The 14,911-nt window shown below is 39.8% G+C and overlaps 1 protein-coding gene across 4 annotated transcripts in view; it reads right to left on the bottom strand.

Annotated features, from left to right (window-relative positions):
• The window catches only part of LOC115152889 (beta-1,3-N-acetylglucosaminyltransferase radical fringe), a 39,484-nt gene that overhangs the window by 24,478 nt on the left and 95 nt on the right, over nucleotides 1-14,911 (bottom strand). The window contains exons 1-3 of one of the 4 annotated variants that reach the window (XM_029697798.1): nucleotides 13,755-14,910; nucleotides 13,032-13,181; nucleotides 11,697-12,313 (exon numbers count right to left, since the gene is read on the bottom strand). In XM_029697798.1, coding sequence (XP_029553658.1) covers nucleotides 11,697-12,212 — 516 coding nt within the window. In that variant the 5' untranslated portion in view covers nucleotides 12,213-12,313; nucleotides 13,032-13,181; nucleotides 13,755-14,910. Of the gene's footprint in view, nucleotides 1-11,696; nucleotides 12,314-13,031; nucleotide 14,911 lie in introns of those variants that run through there. The other 3 variants (XM_029697800.1, XM_029697799.1, XM_029697801.1) reach the window with 3 other exon arrangements.

The raw sequence follows: 14,911 nt of genomic DNA, 5'->3' as shown, positions 1-14,911 counted from the left end.
ATACAGTACCAGTCAAAACTTTGGACACACCTACTCATCGAAGGGTTTTTCTTAATTTGTACTATTTTCTACATTGTAGAATAATAGTGAAGACATCAAAACTACGAAATAACACATATTGGAATAATATAGTAACCAAAAAAGTGTTAAACAAATCAAAATATATTTTAGATTCTTCAAAGTAGTCAACCTTTGCCTTGATGACAGCTTTGCACACGCTTGGCATTCTCTCAACCAGCTTTACCTGGAATGCTTTTCCAACAAGGAGTTCCCACATATGCAGAGCATTGTTGGCTGCTTTTCCTTCACTCTGTGGTCCAACTCATCCCAAACCATCTCAATTGGGTTTAGGTCGGGTGATTGTGGAGGCCAGGTCATTTGATGAATGGATCCCTGGGTGGGGACCGCTGATATATAATATATTCTACAGCCTCCTATAGATCCCTGGGTGGGGACCGCTGATATATAATATATTCTACAGCCTCCTATAGATCCCTGGGTAGGGACCTCTGATATATAATATATTCTACAGCCTCCTATAGATCCCTGGGTGGGGACCGCTGATATATAATATATTCTACAGCCTCCTATAGATGCCTGGCTGGGGACCTCTGATATATAATATATTCTACAGCCTCCTATAGATCCCTGGGTGGGGACCGCTGATATATAATATATTCTACAGCCTCCTATAGATCCCTGGGTAGGGACCGCTGATATATAATATATTCTACAGCCTCCTATAGATCCCTGGGTGGGGACCGCTGATATATACTATATTCTACAGCCTCCTATAGATCCCTGGGTAGGGACCTCTGATATATAATATATTCTACAGCCTCCTATAGATCCCTGGGTGGGGACCGCTGATATATAATATATTCTACAGCCTCCTATAGATCCCTGGGTGGGGACCGCTGATATATAATATATTCTACAGCCTCCTATAGATCCCTGGGTGTGGACCGCTGATATATAATATATTCTACAGCCTCCTATAGATCCCTGGGTGGGGACCGCTGATATATACTATATTCTACAGCCTCCTATAGATCCCTGGGTGGGGACTGGGGAGCCCCTGTGTTTGGAGAGGGATTACACCAGAGAATTCTCCCCCTTTCTCTCTCCCTCGCTATTCACCCTGACTTATCCACTAAACACATTTCTCCTGACCCCCAGCCCCCCGCTCATTCTTCCTGCCCCTATCCCAACCCCATTACCTAAAGACATGTCCCCTCTCCCCAACCCGTCCAGCACCCTCTCCCCCTCCCTTCCCAGTTCACCCACCCAACCCTTCTCCCACAGATTCCCAATGCACCCCTACCATCTGAAGTGGAGGTGGGGGTGGTGGAGGAGGAGGGGGGCAGATTCCTGTAGAGTGAGAGAACAAACACAGCAGTGTGTTCCTCCTACTCACGTCTCCTGCTCTCCTCTAGTTGCTCAGGAACTTCCTCCCTCTGGGAACCCAGGGTCTACCACCACACACACATGCTTCCCAACCCTACTGAGGCACACCCAGGGCATACAACCAGCAGCTGCCATGCCTTTCTACCATTCCTACACATACACGCACACAAGCTGTCATGTGCTTAACCTTTCCATATCCCCTGCCAGCCATGGTTCCTCACTCACACACACACACACACACACTTCAGATCCTATGGCCACTGAGCCACCGTTCAGTAGAACATCTGTTCTTCTATACCATCTCTACTCCAACATCTGTTCTGTCCTTCTGTACCTCTCTACTACTGTCTACTCCAACATCTGTTCTGTCCTTCTGTACCACCTCTACAACTGTCTACTCCAACATCTGTTCCTTCTATACCATCTCTACTACTGTCTACTCCAACATCTGTTCTGTCCGTCTGTACCACCTCTACTACTGTCTACTCCAACATCTGTTCTGTCCTTCTGTACCACCTCTACAACTGTCTACTCCAACATCTGTTCTGTCCTTCTGTACCATCTCTACTACTCTTTACTCCAACATCTGTTCTGTCCGTCTGTACCACCTCTACTACTGTCTACTCCAACATCTGTTCTGTCCTTCTATACCATCTCTACTCCAACATCTGTTCTGTCCTTCTGTACCATCTCTACTACTGTCTATTCCAACATCTGTTCTGTCCTTCTATACCACCTCTACTACTGTCTACTCCAACATCTGTTCCTTCTATACCATCTCTACTACTGTCTACTCCAACATCTGTTCTGTCCTTCTGTACCATCTCTACTACTCTTTACTCCAACATCTGTTCTGTCCGTCTGTACCACCTCTACTACTGTCTACTCCAACATCTGTTCTGTCCTTCTATACCACCTCTACTACTGTCTACTCCAACATCTGTTCTGTCCTTCTATACCATCTCTACTCCAACATCTGTTCTGTCCTTCTGTACCACCTCTACTACTGTCTACTCCAACATCTGTTCTGTCCTTCTATACCATCTTTACTCCAACATCTGTTCTGTCCGTCTGTACCACCTCTACTACTGTCTACTCCAACATCTGTTCTGTCCTTCTATACCACCTCAACTACTGTCTACTCCAATATCTGTTCTGTCCTTCTGTACCATCTCTACTCCAACATCTGTTCTGTTCTTCTATACCATCATGTGGTTTGCTAGAAGTTATAGAACCAGATCCAAAGAGTCAATTGATTCCAAATGGCCTCTATGCTCTTGACGCGCTTATTTTCGTTCTGAACCACATGAGCTGATACTCTTGGCAATGGGCAAGTCCATGTCAACAGAATTATGCTGACTCAAAAATGTATACGAAACAAAAATAACCTCTATATGATATGTTCTATATGATACAGTATGTTCTATATGATATGTTCTATATGATACAGTATGTTCTATACAATATGTTCTATATGATACAGTATGTTCTTTATAATACAGTATGTTCTATATAATGTGTTCTATATGATATGTTCTATATGATACAGTATGTTCTATATAATGTGTTCTATATAATACAGTATGTTCTAAATGATACAGTATGTTCTATATGATGTGTTCTATATGATATGTTCAATATGATACAGTATGTTCTATATGATACAGTATGTTCTAAATGATACAGTATGTTCTATATGATGTGTTCTATATGATACAGTATGTTCTATATGATACAGTATGTTCTATATGATATGTTCTATATGATACAGTATGTTCTATATGATACAGTATGTTCTATATAATACAGTACGTTCTAAATGATACAGTATGTTCTTTATAATACAGTATGTTCTATATAATACAGTATGTTCTATATGATATGTTCTATATGATACAGTATGTTCTATATGATATGTTCTATATGATACAGTATGTTATATATGATACAGTATGTTATATATGGTATGTTCTATATAATACAGTATGTTCTAAATTATACAGTATGTTCTTTATTATACAGTATGTTCTACATAATACAGTATGTTCTATATGATACAGTATGTTCTATATATGTTCTATATGATACAGTATGTTCTATATGATATGTTCTATATGATACAGCATGTTCTATATGATATGTTCTATATGATACAGCATGCTCTAAATTATGTGTTCTATATGATATGCTCTATATAATACAGTATGTTCTATATGATACAGTATGTTCTATATGATACGTTCTATATGATACAGTATGTTCTATATGATATGATCTATATGATACAGTATGTTCTAAATTATGTGTTCTATATGATACAGTATGTTCTAAATGATACAGTATGTTCTTTATAATACAGTATGTTCTATATGATACAGCATGTTCTATATGATATGTTCTAGATGCTACAGCATGTTCTATATGATATGTTCTATATGATACAGCATGTTCTATATGATATGTTCTATATGATACAGCATGTTCTATATGATATGCTCTATATAATACAGTATGTTCTATATGCTACAGCATGTTCTATATGATATGTTCTATATGATACAGTATGTTCTAAATTATGTGTTCTATATGATACAGTATGTTCTAAATGATACAGTATGTTCTTTATAATACAGTATGTTCTATATGATACAGCATGTTCTATATGATACAGCATGTTCTATATGACATGTTCTAGATGCTACAGCATGTTCTATATGATATGTTCTATATGATACAGTATGTTCTATATGATATGCTCTATTTAATACAGTATGTTCTATATGTTACAGTATGTTCTATATGATATGTTCTATATGCTACAGTATGTTCTATATGATATGTTCTATATGCTACAGTATGTTCTATATGATATGTGTTCTATACGATATGTTCTATATGATACAGTATGTTCTAAATTATGTGTTCTATATGATACAGTATGTTCTAAATTATGTGTTCTATATGATACAGTATGTTCTAAATTATGTGCTCTATATGATATGTTCTATATGAGGTATTCCCAAACTAGGGGGGTACACACAATGCCGTCGGGGGTACGCCAAATAAAAATGTGATTCACAAATTTTATAAAAAAGAAAAGAAAAATCTTCACATTTTCAAACAGTACATTGATACTTTCCAACGGAGCTATAAATACAGGGTTTTTTCTCGCCAGAGTAGCCTTGTTTCACTGCCAAAAATTATACCATCTAGTGTTCAGCGAAATAATACCACAATGTCAAATACAGGTAGCCTAGTCAAATAATTAACATCCAATCACACTAACCGTTACTCTCTCACGGGAAACCTTCACTCTTGCGCAGACATTTACAAACGAAACATGACTGTTTGAAAATAAGCTACGGGAGTTTTTTGAGCGAGAATAAAGAAGACTTTCAAGTAGTAAGACATAAAAGCAACAGATACCATTAATAAGAAGGGGCTAGAAGCCTCTTATATGGTGAGCTACCAAGTGGCTGAGAGAGGCAAGCCCCATACTATTGTGGAGGACTTCATTCTTTCGGATATGGCTGGGACAATGCTGGAGAAAAGACCAAAACAACTATACAGACAATGACTTCATCAAACAACACTGTTTCACGACGCATCAGTGACATGGCAGGAGATGTTTTGAAACAATTACTGCTTCGCATACAAGCCAGTGAATTATAAGCGTTACAGCTGGATGAGTCAACAGACGTGGCGGCCTGGCACAGCTCCTGGTATATGTCCGCTACGTTTATGGGGGGTCAATTAAGGAAGACATCCTCTTTTGCAAACCACTGGAAACCAGGACAACATGAGAGGATATTTTTAAAGTACTGGACAGCTTTGTGACATCCAATGGACTTTGGTGGTCAAGATGTGTTGTACTGTACTGATGGTGCAAAAACCATGACAGGAAGATATTGTGGAGTGGTAAAGCGCGTGCAAACAGTTGACCCGACGCCACTTGGGTACACTGCAGCATTCACCAAGAGGCTCTTGCTGCCAAGGGAATGCCTGACAGCTTGAAAGACATTTTGGACACTACAGTGAAAATGGTTAACTTTGTTAAAGCAAGGCCCCTGAACTCTTGTGTATTTTCTGCATTATGCAATGATACAGACAGCGACCATGAAACACTTTAACAACATACAGAAGTGTGCTGGTTATAATGGTTTTAATATTGGTTATTCTTCAGGATCGGTGGGTCCCCTGCGGGACTGTTGAGCTAACGTAGGCTAATGCGATTAGCATGAGGTTGTAAGTAACAAGAAAATTTCCCAGGACATAGACATATCTGATATTGGCAGAAAGCTTAAATTCTTGTTAATCTAACTGCACTGTCCCATTTACAGTAGCTATTACAGTGAAATAATACCATGCTATTGTTTGAGGAGAGTGCACAATTTTGATCATGAAAAGTTATTCATAAACAAATTAGGCACATTTGGGCAGTCTTGATACAACATTTTGAACAGACATGCAATGGTTCATTGGATCAGTCGAAAACTTTGCACATACACTGCTGCCATCTAGAATCTAAATTGCGCCTGGGCTGGATTAATACATTATGGCCTCTCTCTAGCATTTCAAAGAAGGTACAAAACAAAATACAAAAAAATGGTTGGTTGTTTCTTTGTATTATCTTTTACCAGATCTATTGTGTTATGTTCTCCTACATTTCCTTTCAAATGGTACCAAGAATATGCATATCCTTGCTTCAGGGCCTGAGCTACAGGCAGTTAGATTTGGGTATGTCATTTTAGGCTAAATTGAAAAACAGGGTCCGATCCTTAAGAGGATTTATCAAGAGGCAAAGTACTGACACATTTTTTAAATTGAGAGACAAGCTTAAAGTTCGCTTTACTGCCAATCATTTTCACTTGTCTGACCGCTTGCATGATGACGAGTTTCTCAAACGACTGGCCTATCTGGGTGATGTTTTTTGTTGCCTGAATGATCTGAATCTAAGATTACAGGGACTCTTCGCAACTATAATCAATATGCGGGACAAAAATTGAGGCTATGATTAAGAAGTTGGAGCTTTTTTCTGTCTGCATTAACAAGGACAACACACAGGTCTTTCCATCATTGTGTGATTTTTTTGTGTGCAAATGAACTCAAGCTTACGGACAATGACAAATGTGATATAGTGAAGCACCTGAGTGAGTTGGGTGCGCAATTAAGCAGGTACTTTCCCGAAATGGATGACACAAACAACTGGATTCGTTATCCCTTTCATGCCCTGCCTCCAGTCCATTTACCGATATCTGAACAAGAGAGCCTCATCGAAATTGCAACAAGTGGTTCTGTGAAAACTGAATTTAATCAGAAGTTATTGCCAGATTTCTGGATAGGGCTGCGCTCAGAGTTTCTTGCCTTGGCAAGTCGCGCTGTTAAGACACTGGTGCCCTTTGCAACCACGTACCTATGTGAGAGTGGATTCCCAGCCCTCACTAGCATGAAAACTAAATACAGGCACAGACTGTGTGTGGAAAATGATTTAAGACAGACTCTCTCCAATACAACCTAACATTACAACCTAACATGTCAAGCACACCCTTCTCATTAACCTGAGCAAAATGATTGATTATTATTATATTATTATTTGTGCCCTGGTCCTATAAGAGCTCTTTGTCACTTCCCACGAGCCGGGTTGGGACAAAAACTCACACTCATTCTATGTTTAATAAATGTATGGTAGAGTGTGTGTGTGTGGCAGGCTTACAATGATGGCAAAAAACTACATTTGAGAGTGCGCTGACCCTGGTGCTAGAGGGGGTACGCAGCTGTAGGTTGAATGTTTGAAGGGGTACGGAACTATAAAGTTTGGGAACCACTATTCTACATGATGTGTTCTATATGATATGTTCGATATGATACAGAATGTTCTATATGATACAGTATGTTCTATATGATATATTATGATACAGTATATTCTATATGATATGTTCTATATGATACAGTATGTTCTATATGATTTGTTCTATATGATACAGAATGTTCTATATGATACAGTGTGTTCTATATGATATATTATGATACAGTATGTTCTATATGATACAGTATATTCTATATGATATGTTCTATATGATAGAGTATGTTCTATATGATTTGTTCTATATGATACAGAATGTTCTATATGATACAGTATGTTCTATATGATATATTATGATACAGTATGTTCTACATGATACAGTATGTTCTACATTATATGTTACATATGATACAGTATGTTCTATATGATACAGTATATTCTATATGAAATGTTCTATATGATACAGTATGTTATATATGATTTGTTCTACATGATACAGTATGTTCTGTATGATACAGTATGTTCTATATGATATGTTCTATATGATACAGTATGTTCTATATGATATGTTCTATATGATGCAGTATGTTCTATATGTGTTCTATATGATACAATGTGTTCTATATGATGTTATATTATATATGATACAGTATGTTCTATATGATATGATCTATATGATGCAGTATGTTCTATATGATACAGTATGTTCTATATGATACAGTGTGTTCTATATGATATGTTCTATATGATACAGTATGTTCTATATGATACAGTGTGTTCTATATGATATGTTCTATATGATACAGTATGTTTTAAATGATTTGTTCTATATAATACAGTATGTTCTATATGATGTGTTCTACATGATGTGTTCTCTATGATACAGTAGGTTCTATATGATAGTGTGTTTTATATGTGGTCTTTTTTTATTTAACTAGGCAAGTCAGTTAAAAACAAATTCTTATTTTCAATGACGGCCTACGAACAGTGGGTTAACTGCCTTGTTCTGGGGTAGAACGACAGATTTTTACCTTGTCAGCTCGGGGATTCAATCTTGCAACCTTTCGGTTACCAGTCCAAAGCTCTAACCATTAGGCTACCTGCCAACCCATGATACAGTATATTCTATATGATGTGATCTATATGATACAGTATGTTCTATATAATATGATCTATATGGTAGAGTATGTTCTATATGATATGTTCTATATGATGTGCTCTATATGACATGTTCTACACGATACAGTATGTTCTATATGATAAAGCATATTTTACAGTTGAAGTCAGAAGTCTACATACACTTAGCTTGGAGTCATTAAAACTCATTTTTCAACCACTCCACAAATGTCTTGTTAACAAACTATAGTTGTGGCAAGTCGGTTAGGAGATCTACTTTGTGCATGACACAAGTAATATTTCCAACAATTATTTCACTTATAATTCACGGTATCACAATTCCAGTGGGTCAGAAGTTTACATACACTAAGTTGACTGTGCCTTTAAACAGCTTGGAAAATTCCAGAAAATCATGTCATGGCTTTAGGAGCTTCTGATAGGCTAAATTACATAATTTGAGTCAATTGGAGGTGTACCTGTGGATGTATTTCAAGGCCTACCTTCAAACTCAGTGCCTCTTTGCTTGACATCATGGGAAAATCAAAAGAAATCAGCCAAGACCTCAGAAAATAAATTGTAGACCTCCACAAGTCTGGTTCATCCTTGGGAGCAATTTCCAAACGCCTGAAGGTACCACATTCATCTGTACAAACAATAGTACACAAGTTTAAACACCATGGGACCACGCAGCCGTCATACTGCTCAAGAAAGAGATGCGTTCTGTCTCCTAGAGATGAAAGTACTTTGGTGTGAAAAGTGCAATTCAATCCCAGAACAACAGCAAATGACCTTGTGAAGATGGAGGAAACAAGTACAAAAGTATCTATATTCCCAGTAAAACGAGTCCTATATCGACATAACCTGAAAGGCCGCTCAGCAAGGAAGAAGCCACTGCTCCAAAACCGCCATAAAAAAGCCAGACTACGGTTTGCAACTGCACATTGGGACAAAGATCGTACTTTTTTGAGAAATGTCCTCTGGTCTGATGAAACAAAAATAGAACTGCTGGGCCATAATGACCATCGTTATGTTTGGAGGAAAAAGGGGGAGGCTTGCAAGCCGAAGAACACCATCCCAACCGTGAAGCACGGGGGTGGCAGCATCATGTTGTGGGGGTGCTTTGCTGCAGGTGGGACTGATGCACTTCACAAAATAGATGGCATCATAAGGGAGGAAAATTATGTGGATGTATTGAAGCAGCATTTCAAGACATCAGTCAGGAAGTTAAAGCTTGGTCGCAAATGGGTCTTGCAAATGGACAATGACCCCAAGCATACTTCCAAAGTTGTGGCAAAATGGCTTAAGGACAACAAAGTCCAGGTATTGGAGTGGCCATCACAAAGCCCTGACCTCAATCATATAGAAAATTTGTGGGCAGAACTGAAAAAGCATGTGCGAGCAAGGAGGCCTAAAAACCTGACTCAGTTACACCAGCTCTGTCAGGAGGAATGGGCCAAAATTCACCCAACTTATTGTGGGAAGCTTGTGGAAGGCTACCCGAAACGTTAGACCCAAGTTAAAGTGTAAGTTCTGACCCACTGGGAATGTGATGAAAGAAATAAAAGCTGAAATAAATAATTCTCTCTACTATTATTTCACATTCTTAAAATAAAGTGGTGATCCTAACTGACCTAAGACATGGGAATTTTTACTAGGATTAAATGTCAGGAAGTGTGAAAAACTGAGTTTAAATGTATTTGGCTAAGGTGTATGTAAACTTCCTTCTTCAACCTGTATATGATACAGCACCAACTGTCAGTAAGAGTGATCATAATTGAGTCTTTGAATGAAGAGAATGAGATAAAACTGTCCAGTTTGAGGTTTTTTTGCAGCTTGTTCTAGTCGAGAGCTGCAGTAAACTGAAAAGACGAGCGACCCAGGGATGTGTGCTTTGGGGACCTTTAACAGAATGTGACTGGTAGAACCGGTATTGTATGTGGAGGATGAGGGCTGCAGTAGATCTCTCAGTTAGGGGGGAGTGAGGCCTAAGAGGGTTTTATAAATAAGCATCAACCAATGGGTCTTGCGACGGGTATACAGAGATGACCAGTTTACAGAGGAGTATAGAGCGCAGTGATGTGTCCTATAAGGAGCATTGGTAGCAAATCTGATGGCCGAACGGTAAAGAACATCTAGCAGCTCGAGAGCACCCTTACCTGCCGATCTATAAATTATGTCTCCGGGGCGGCAGCGTAGCCTAGTGGTTAGAGCGTTGGACTAGTAATCGAAAGGTTGCAAGTTCAAATCCCCGAGCTGACAAGGTACAAAATCTGTCGTTCTGCCCCTGAACAAGGCAGTGTTGCTAGGCCGTCATTGAAAATAAGAATTTGTTCTTAACTGACTTGCCTAGTTAAAAAAAGGTTACAATAAATACATCTAAAATCTAGCATGGTCATCTGAATCAGGGTTAGTTTGGCAGCTGGGGTGAAAGAGGAGCGATTATGATAGAGGAAACCAAATCTAGATTTAGCTTTATCCTGCAGCTTTGACATGTGCTGAGAGAAGGACAGTGCACCATCTAGCCATACTCCCAAGTACTTGTATGAGTTGACTACCTCAAGCTCTAAACCCTCAGAGGTAGTAATAACACCTGTGGGAAGAGGGGCATTCTTCTTACCAAACCACATGACCTTTGTTTTGGAGGTGTTCAGGACCAGGGCAGAGAAAGCTTGTTGGACACTAAGAAAGCTTTGTTGTAGAGCGTTTAACACAAAATCCAGGGATGGGCCAGCTGAGTATAAGACTATCATCTGCATATAAATGGATGAGAGAATATATGATATATTCTATATTATAATCTGGGTGGTTCGAGCCCTGAATGCTGATTGGCTGACAGCTGTGGTATATCAGACCGTATACCATGGGTATGACAATACATTTATTTTTACTGCTCTAATTACATTGGTAACCAGTTTATAATAGCAATAAGGCACCTCTGGGTTTGGGGTATATGGCCAATATACCACGGCTAAGGGCTGTATCCAGGCACTCTGCGATGTGTCGTGCAAAAGAACATCCCTTAGCCATGGTATATTGGCCATATACCACACTCCCTCGTGCCTCATTGCTTAATTGTTTAATGATATGTTCTATATCATCATGTGGTTTGGTAAGAAGAATGCCCCTCTTCCCACAGGTGTTATTACTACCTCTGAGGGTATGTTCTATATGATATTTTCAGAGAGAGAGAGAGACAGAGAGAGAGAGAGAGAGAGAGAGAGAGAGAGAGAAAGAGAGAAAGGTGTCCTTGTGTACTTTGGAAAAATGCTCTGTCTGGAGGACTTGGTAACAGTACAAGACAAAGGAGATGATCTACCCTGTGGACAAAACGTGTGTGTATATGTATGCCTACGTGTGTGTTCCTCCCTACCTGTTCTTTGGCTTTGGACACCCAGGTCTGGAACAGCAGATCCAATCTGGACTTGTGGTACTTCCTGGTGGTCTTCACCGCTATGAAAATGTCTTTCAGCTCCAGAGGGTTCCTGGGCCGAGACCCTCCAGCCCCCGTCACACCCCCAGCTCTGTGGAGGAAGTCCCCCTCTGACCCTGTCTGAGAGTCTGTATGCTTCCCAGTGCCCTGGGTGTCAGCTCGACGAGCTGTATACACCCAGTCCCCATCCACAGTCCTCTTGGTCTCTCTTGGTGTGCTCTGCCCCATAGAGTCACCATCAATCCCATTACGCCCCACTGTCACTTTCCCCATATCTGCCTGGAGAGGAACCACCAGACGTCCAGGGTGCCGGGCAGGCTTGTTGTGGGCCCTGGGCTGGGGCAAGTCCCCCTGATGCTGTGAGGGCTGGAGGGTGGGGATGAGGAGCAACAAAGCACAGAGAGCCAGGGAGAACAGGAAGCAGAGCTTGCTGACACCCATCGAGGAGACATGCATCCTGATTGGCCACTGGAGGGGCCTGTCAGCCGCCAGCGCCAGCTTTGCTCCCCACACAGCCGCGTCCCATCTTCATAACCTCACACGGGAACCTGAAGAGACTTCGACACACAACATCATCATCACCCCCAAGCCATTAGACTGATTCATAAAAATTGCCACAGGACAATTCACATTGACGACACCCCCCCCCCTCCCCCTGTACACTGCTGCTACTCGCTGTTTGTTTGTTACCTATGCATTGTCACTTCGCCCCCACCGACATGTACAGATTACCTCAACTAGCCTGTACCCCTGCACACTGACTCGGTACTGGTGCCCCCTGTATATAGCCTCGTTACTGTTATTCTTATTGTGTTACTTTTTATTTTAGTCTACTTGGTAAATATTTTCTTCTTCTTGAACTGCACTGTTGGTTAAGGGCTTGGAAGTAAGCATTTCACGGTAAAGTCTACACTTGTTGTATTCGGCGCATGTGGCAAATAAAGGTTGATTTGATTTGATCATAAAATGACAGTGACACACTTGAGAAGATAATCTAGCTGGAAACTGGCTCCTGTACTGGGTTTACTGTAGCCTGGATGACAGACAGATCAGACTGTTTCTGCGTAAAAGGACCAAGTTTTCACTGTACAACTGTATAAATATTCTGTCCATCTCAAATGGCAGACGCTATTTCTTCTGTCTGACGACTAACTTTTGCTGAATTGGCAAAAACCGGCATGTAGAGTCTGGAAGTTCTCCTCTTGGCACATCGTCACTCATGCCCTGCAATTTGTCAGTCAGTTTATACTTGTCACATTAAATAGCAAGACTTACCTTCGGTGTGTGAGCAATTTCCTGTTTGCTGCTATTTTCAGAGGGATTGATACTTCAACTGGTAACAGATGTCAGTTGTAGGAAGCAGAGGGATGTAATCCAACCCTTTTTTTCTTTACTAAAATTAGCCTCCTTAGAGAAATATGAGCTCTTAGCACATATAGATATGTGGATATAGCATGAAGGAGAAAGAATGGTTTATGAATTAGATATGAATAATTTACAGGAGGGATGTAAATAAATAACCCTAATGCATAAAACAAATGTTAATGTGCCTAGTTTGGGTTTGTCTAAAACAGTCAAAAATAGAAATATCGTTTTTTTTCTCTTAAGATTATGCATCGAGAATCTGGCAGATTGGGGCACTGCCAATAGAAACAGGTCTGACTGCTGTGGGCTTGGTGATTTAAAAAAATGACGAATGCAAAAACAATGCGATTTAGCAACATTATTGGCTATTAAAAAGTCAATTTAAAGTTTAAAAGGATGTTTAGGAGTTGTTTTGTGTCCATTTCGTGCATGTAGGCTGTCCTACGGTAAACAAGAGAGGCAAGAGTCTGTGGTCTAATAAATTATTTTGAATTAGGCTACATTATATGAAAATGTAGCACTTCCTAGTCGATCTTGTGGCAATAATGTAAAATAACCCTAAGTATGCCGATTTACTTAAAACACGTATTCTGTGATGAAGAAACTAGCTACATTGTAGGCCTAATAACTTACATGGAAAGAAAATAAACCACATGGCTGTGGGTTTACATCTTCCTCTGATGTGCTACCTCCCAACTGCAACAACAAAACACCAGGGAACTGGTCACCAATAATGAATTATGTGAGCAGAATCTGATCAAAGAAGAGATAAATAAATGTTTCCGGGCGCTTTTAATCCTCTTCAACGATCGTCTCTTTTTTGTCTCATCGTCTTGACTTTAATTCGATCGGTCTCAAACTTTAACCATCGCTTTCAGTAGCTCGCTTATACGACCGCGATAAAAAGTAGCCAAGGTGTGCACTCCGCAAGTCAAATGCAAGTGAATCAAACAACATCATGTGTTTCCATTGCGATTATAAACGGCTTCTGTTTCTCCGATTCCTCTCAAACCACCTACTATTAACTTCCTCTTCAAAATAAAATCATCTGAAACTGAGCGCCCTCTGGCTGGTGATGCTGACCTGGCCCTTGTTACAATATGTAACTTTTTGGGAGACCCGAACAAATTCACATAGAAATTTGAGTTATAGATATTTCATTCACATTGAAAGCAAGTATAAGAAGCGGTACTTCTGTTCTATGTGTGCTACTTCTATGCTTCCCGTGCTGACGTTTCGTTTTTGCGTCTTTTACATTCGGTTTTACACGCCAGCTTCAAACAGATGAATATACTATATTATTGGTTATGAAAATATACATTTCCCCGCGGTTTAGATCGTACACTGATTCTCTACCCGATGACTGCTTGTTTTGTCACAAACTGAAATTAGGCGAACTATCAGAATTTTTGCAACCAGGAAATGGCGGATCGATTTCTGCATAATGAATCTGTCCCTGTAGCGTAGTATCCTAGGGGTGTATTCATTACGCCGATTCTGTTGCAAAACTTGTCTTAAACGGAAGCAAACTGTTTGGACAAATGATTACACCCCAGGCTACAGCTGTTGCCACTGTGTTGCTATTTTCGCTCTGGGTGGAAGGCTGTCGTAAACTATTTTGTGCTGACAATAGAGAAGTTGTAAGACGGCAAAACGACAAAACCCCTAAAGTAGCGTGAAAAGTAAACATGTATTCATCGCAAGGTTGATCTCAAAATGTTATTATTTATCAATGTAAGTTATTCATGTCTTCCTTTATGAACTAATTCGTATCTTAACGGTTACAGATT

The sequence above is a fragment of the Salmo trutta genome, chromosome 18 (genome assembly GCF_901001165.1).
Source record: "Salmo trutta chromosome 18, fSalTru1.1, whole genome shotgun sequence".
In the NCBI taxonomy this organism is placed as follows: domain Eukaryota; kingdom Metazoa; phylum Chordata; class Actinopteri; order Salmoniformes; family Salmonidae; genus Salmo; species Salmo trutta.
This window is presented reverse-complemented; position numbering and strand designations above follow the sequence as displayed.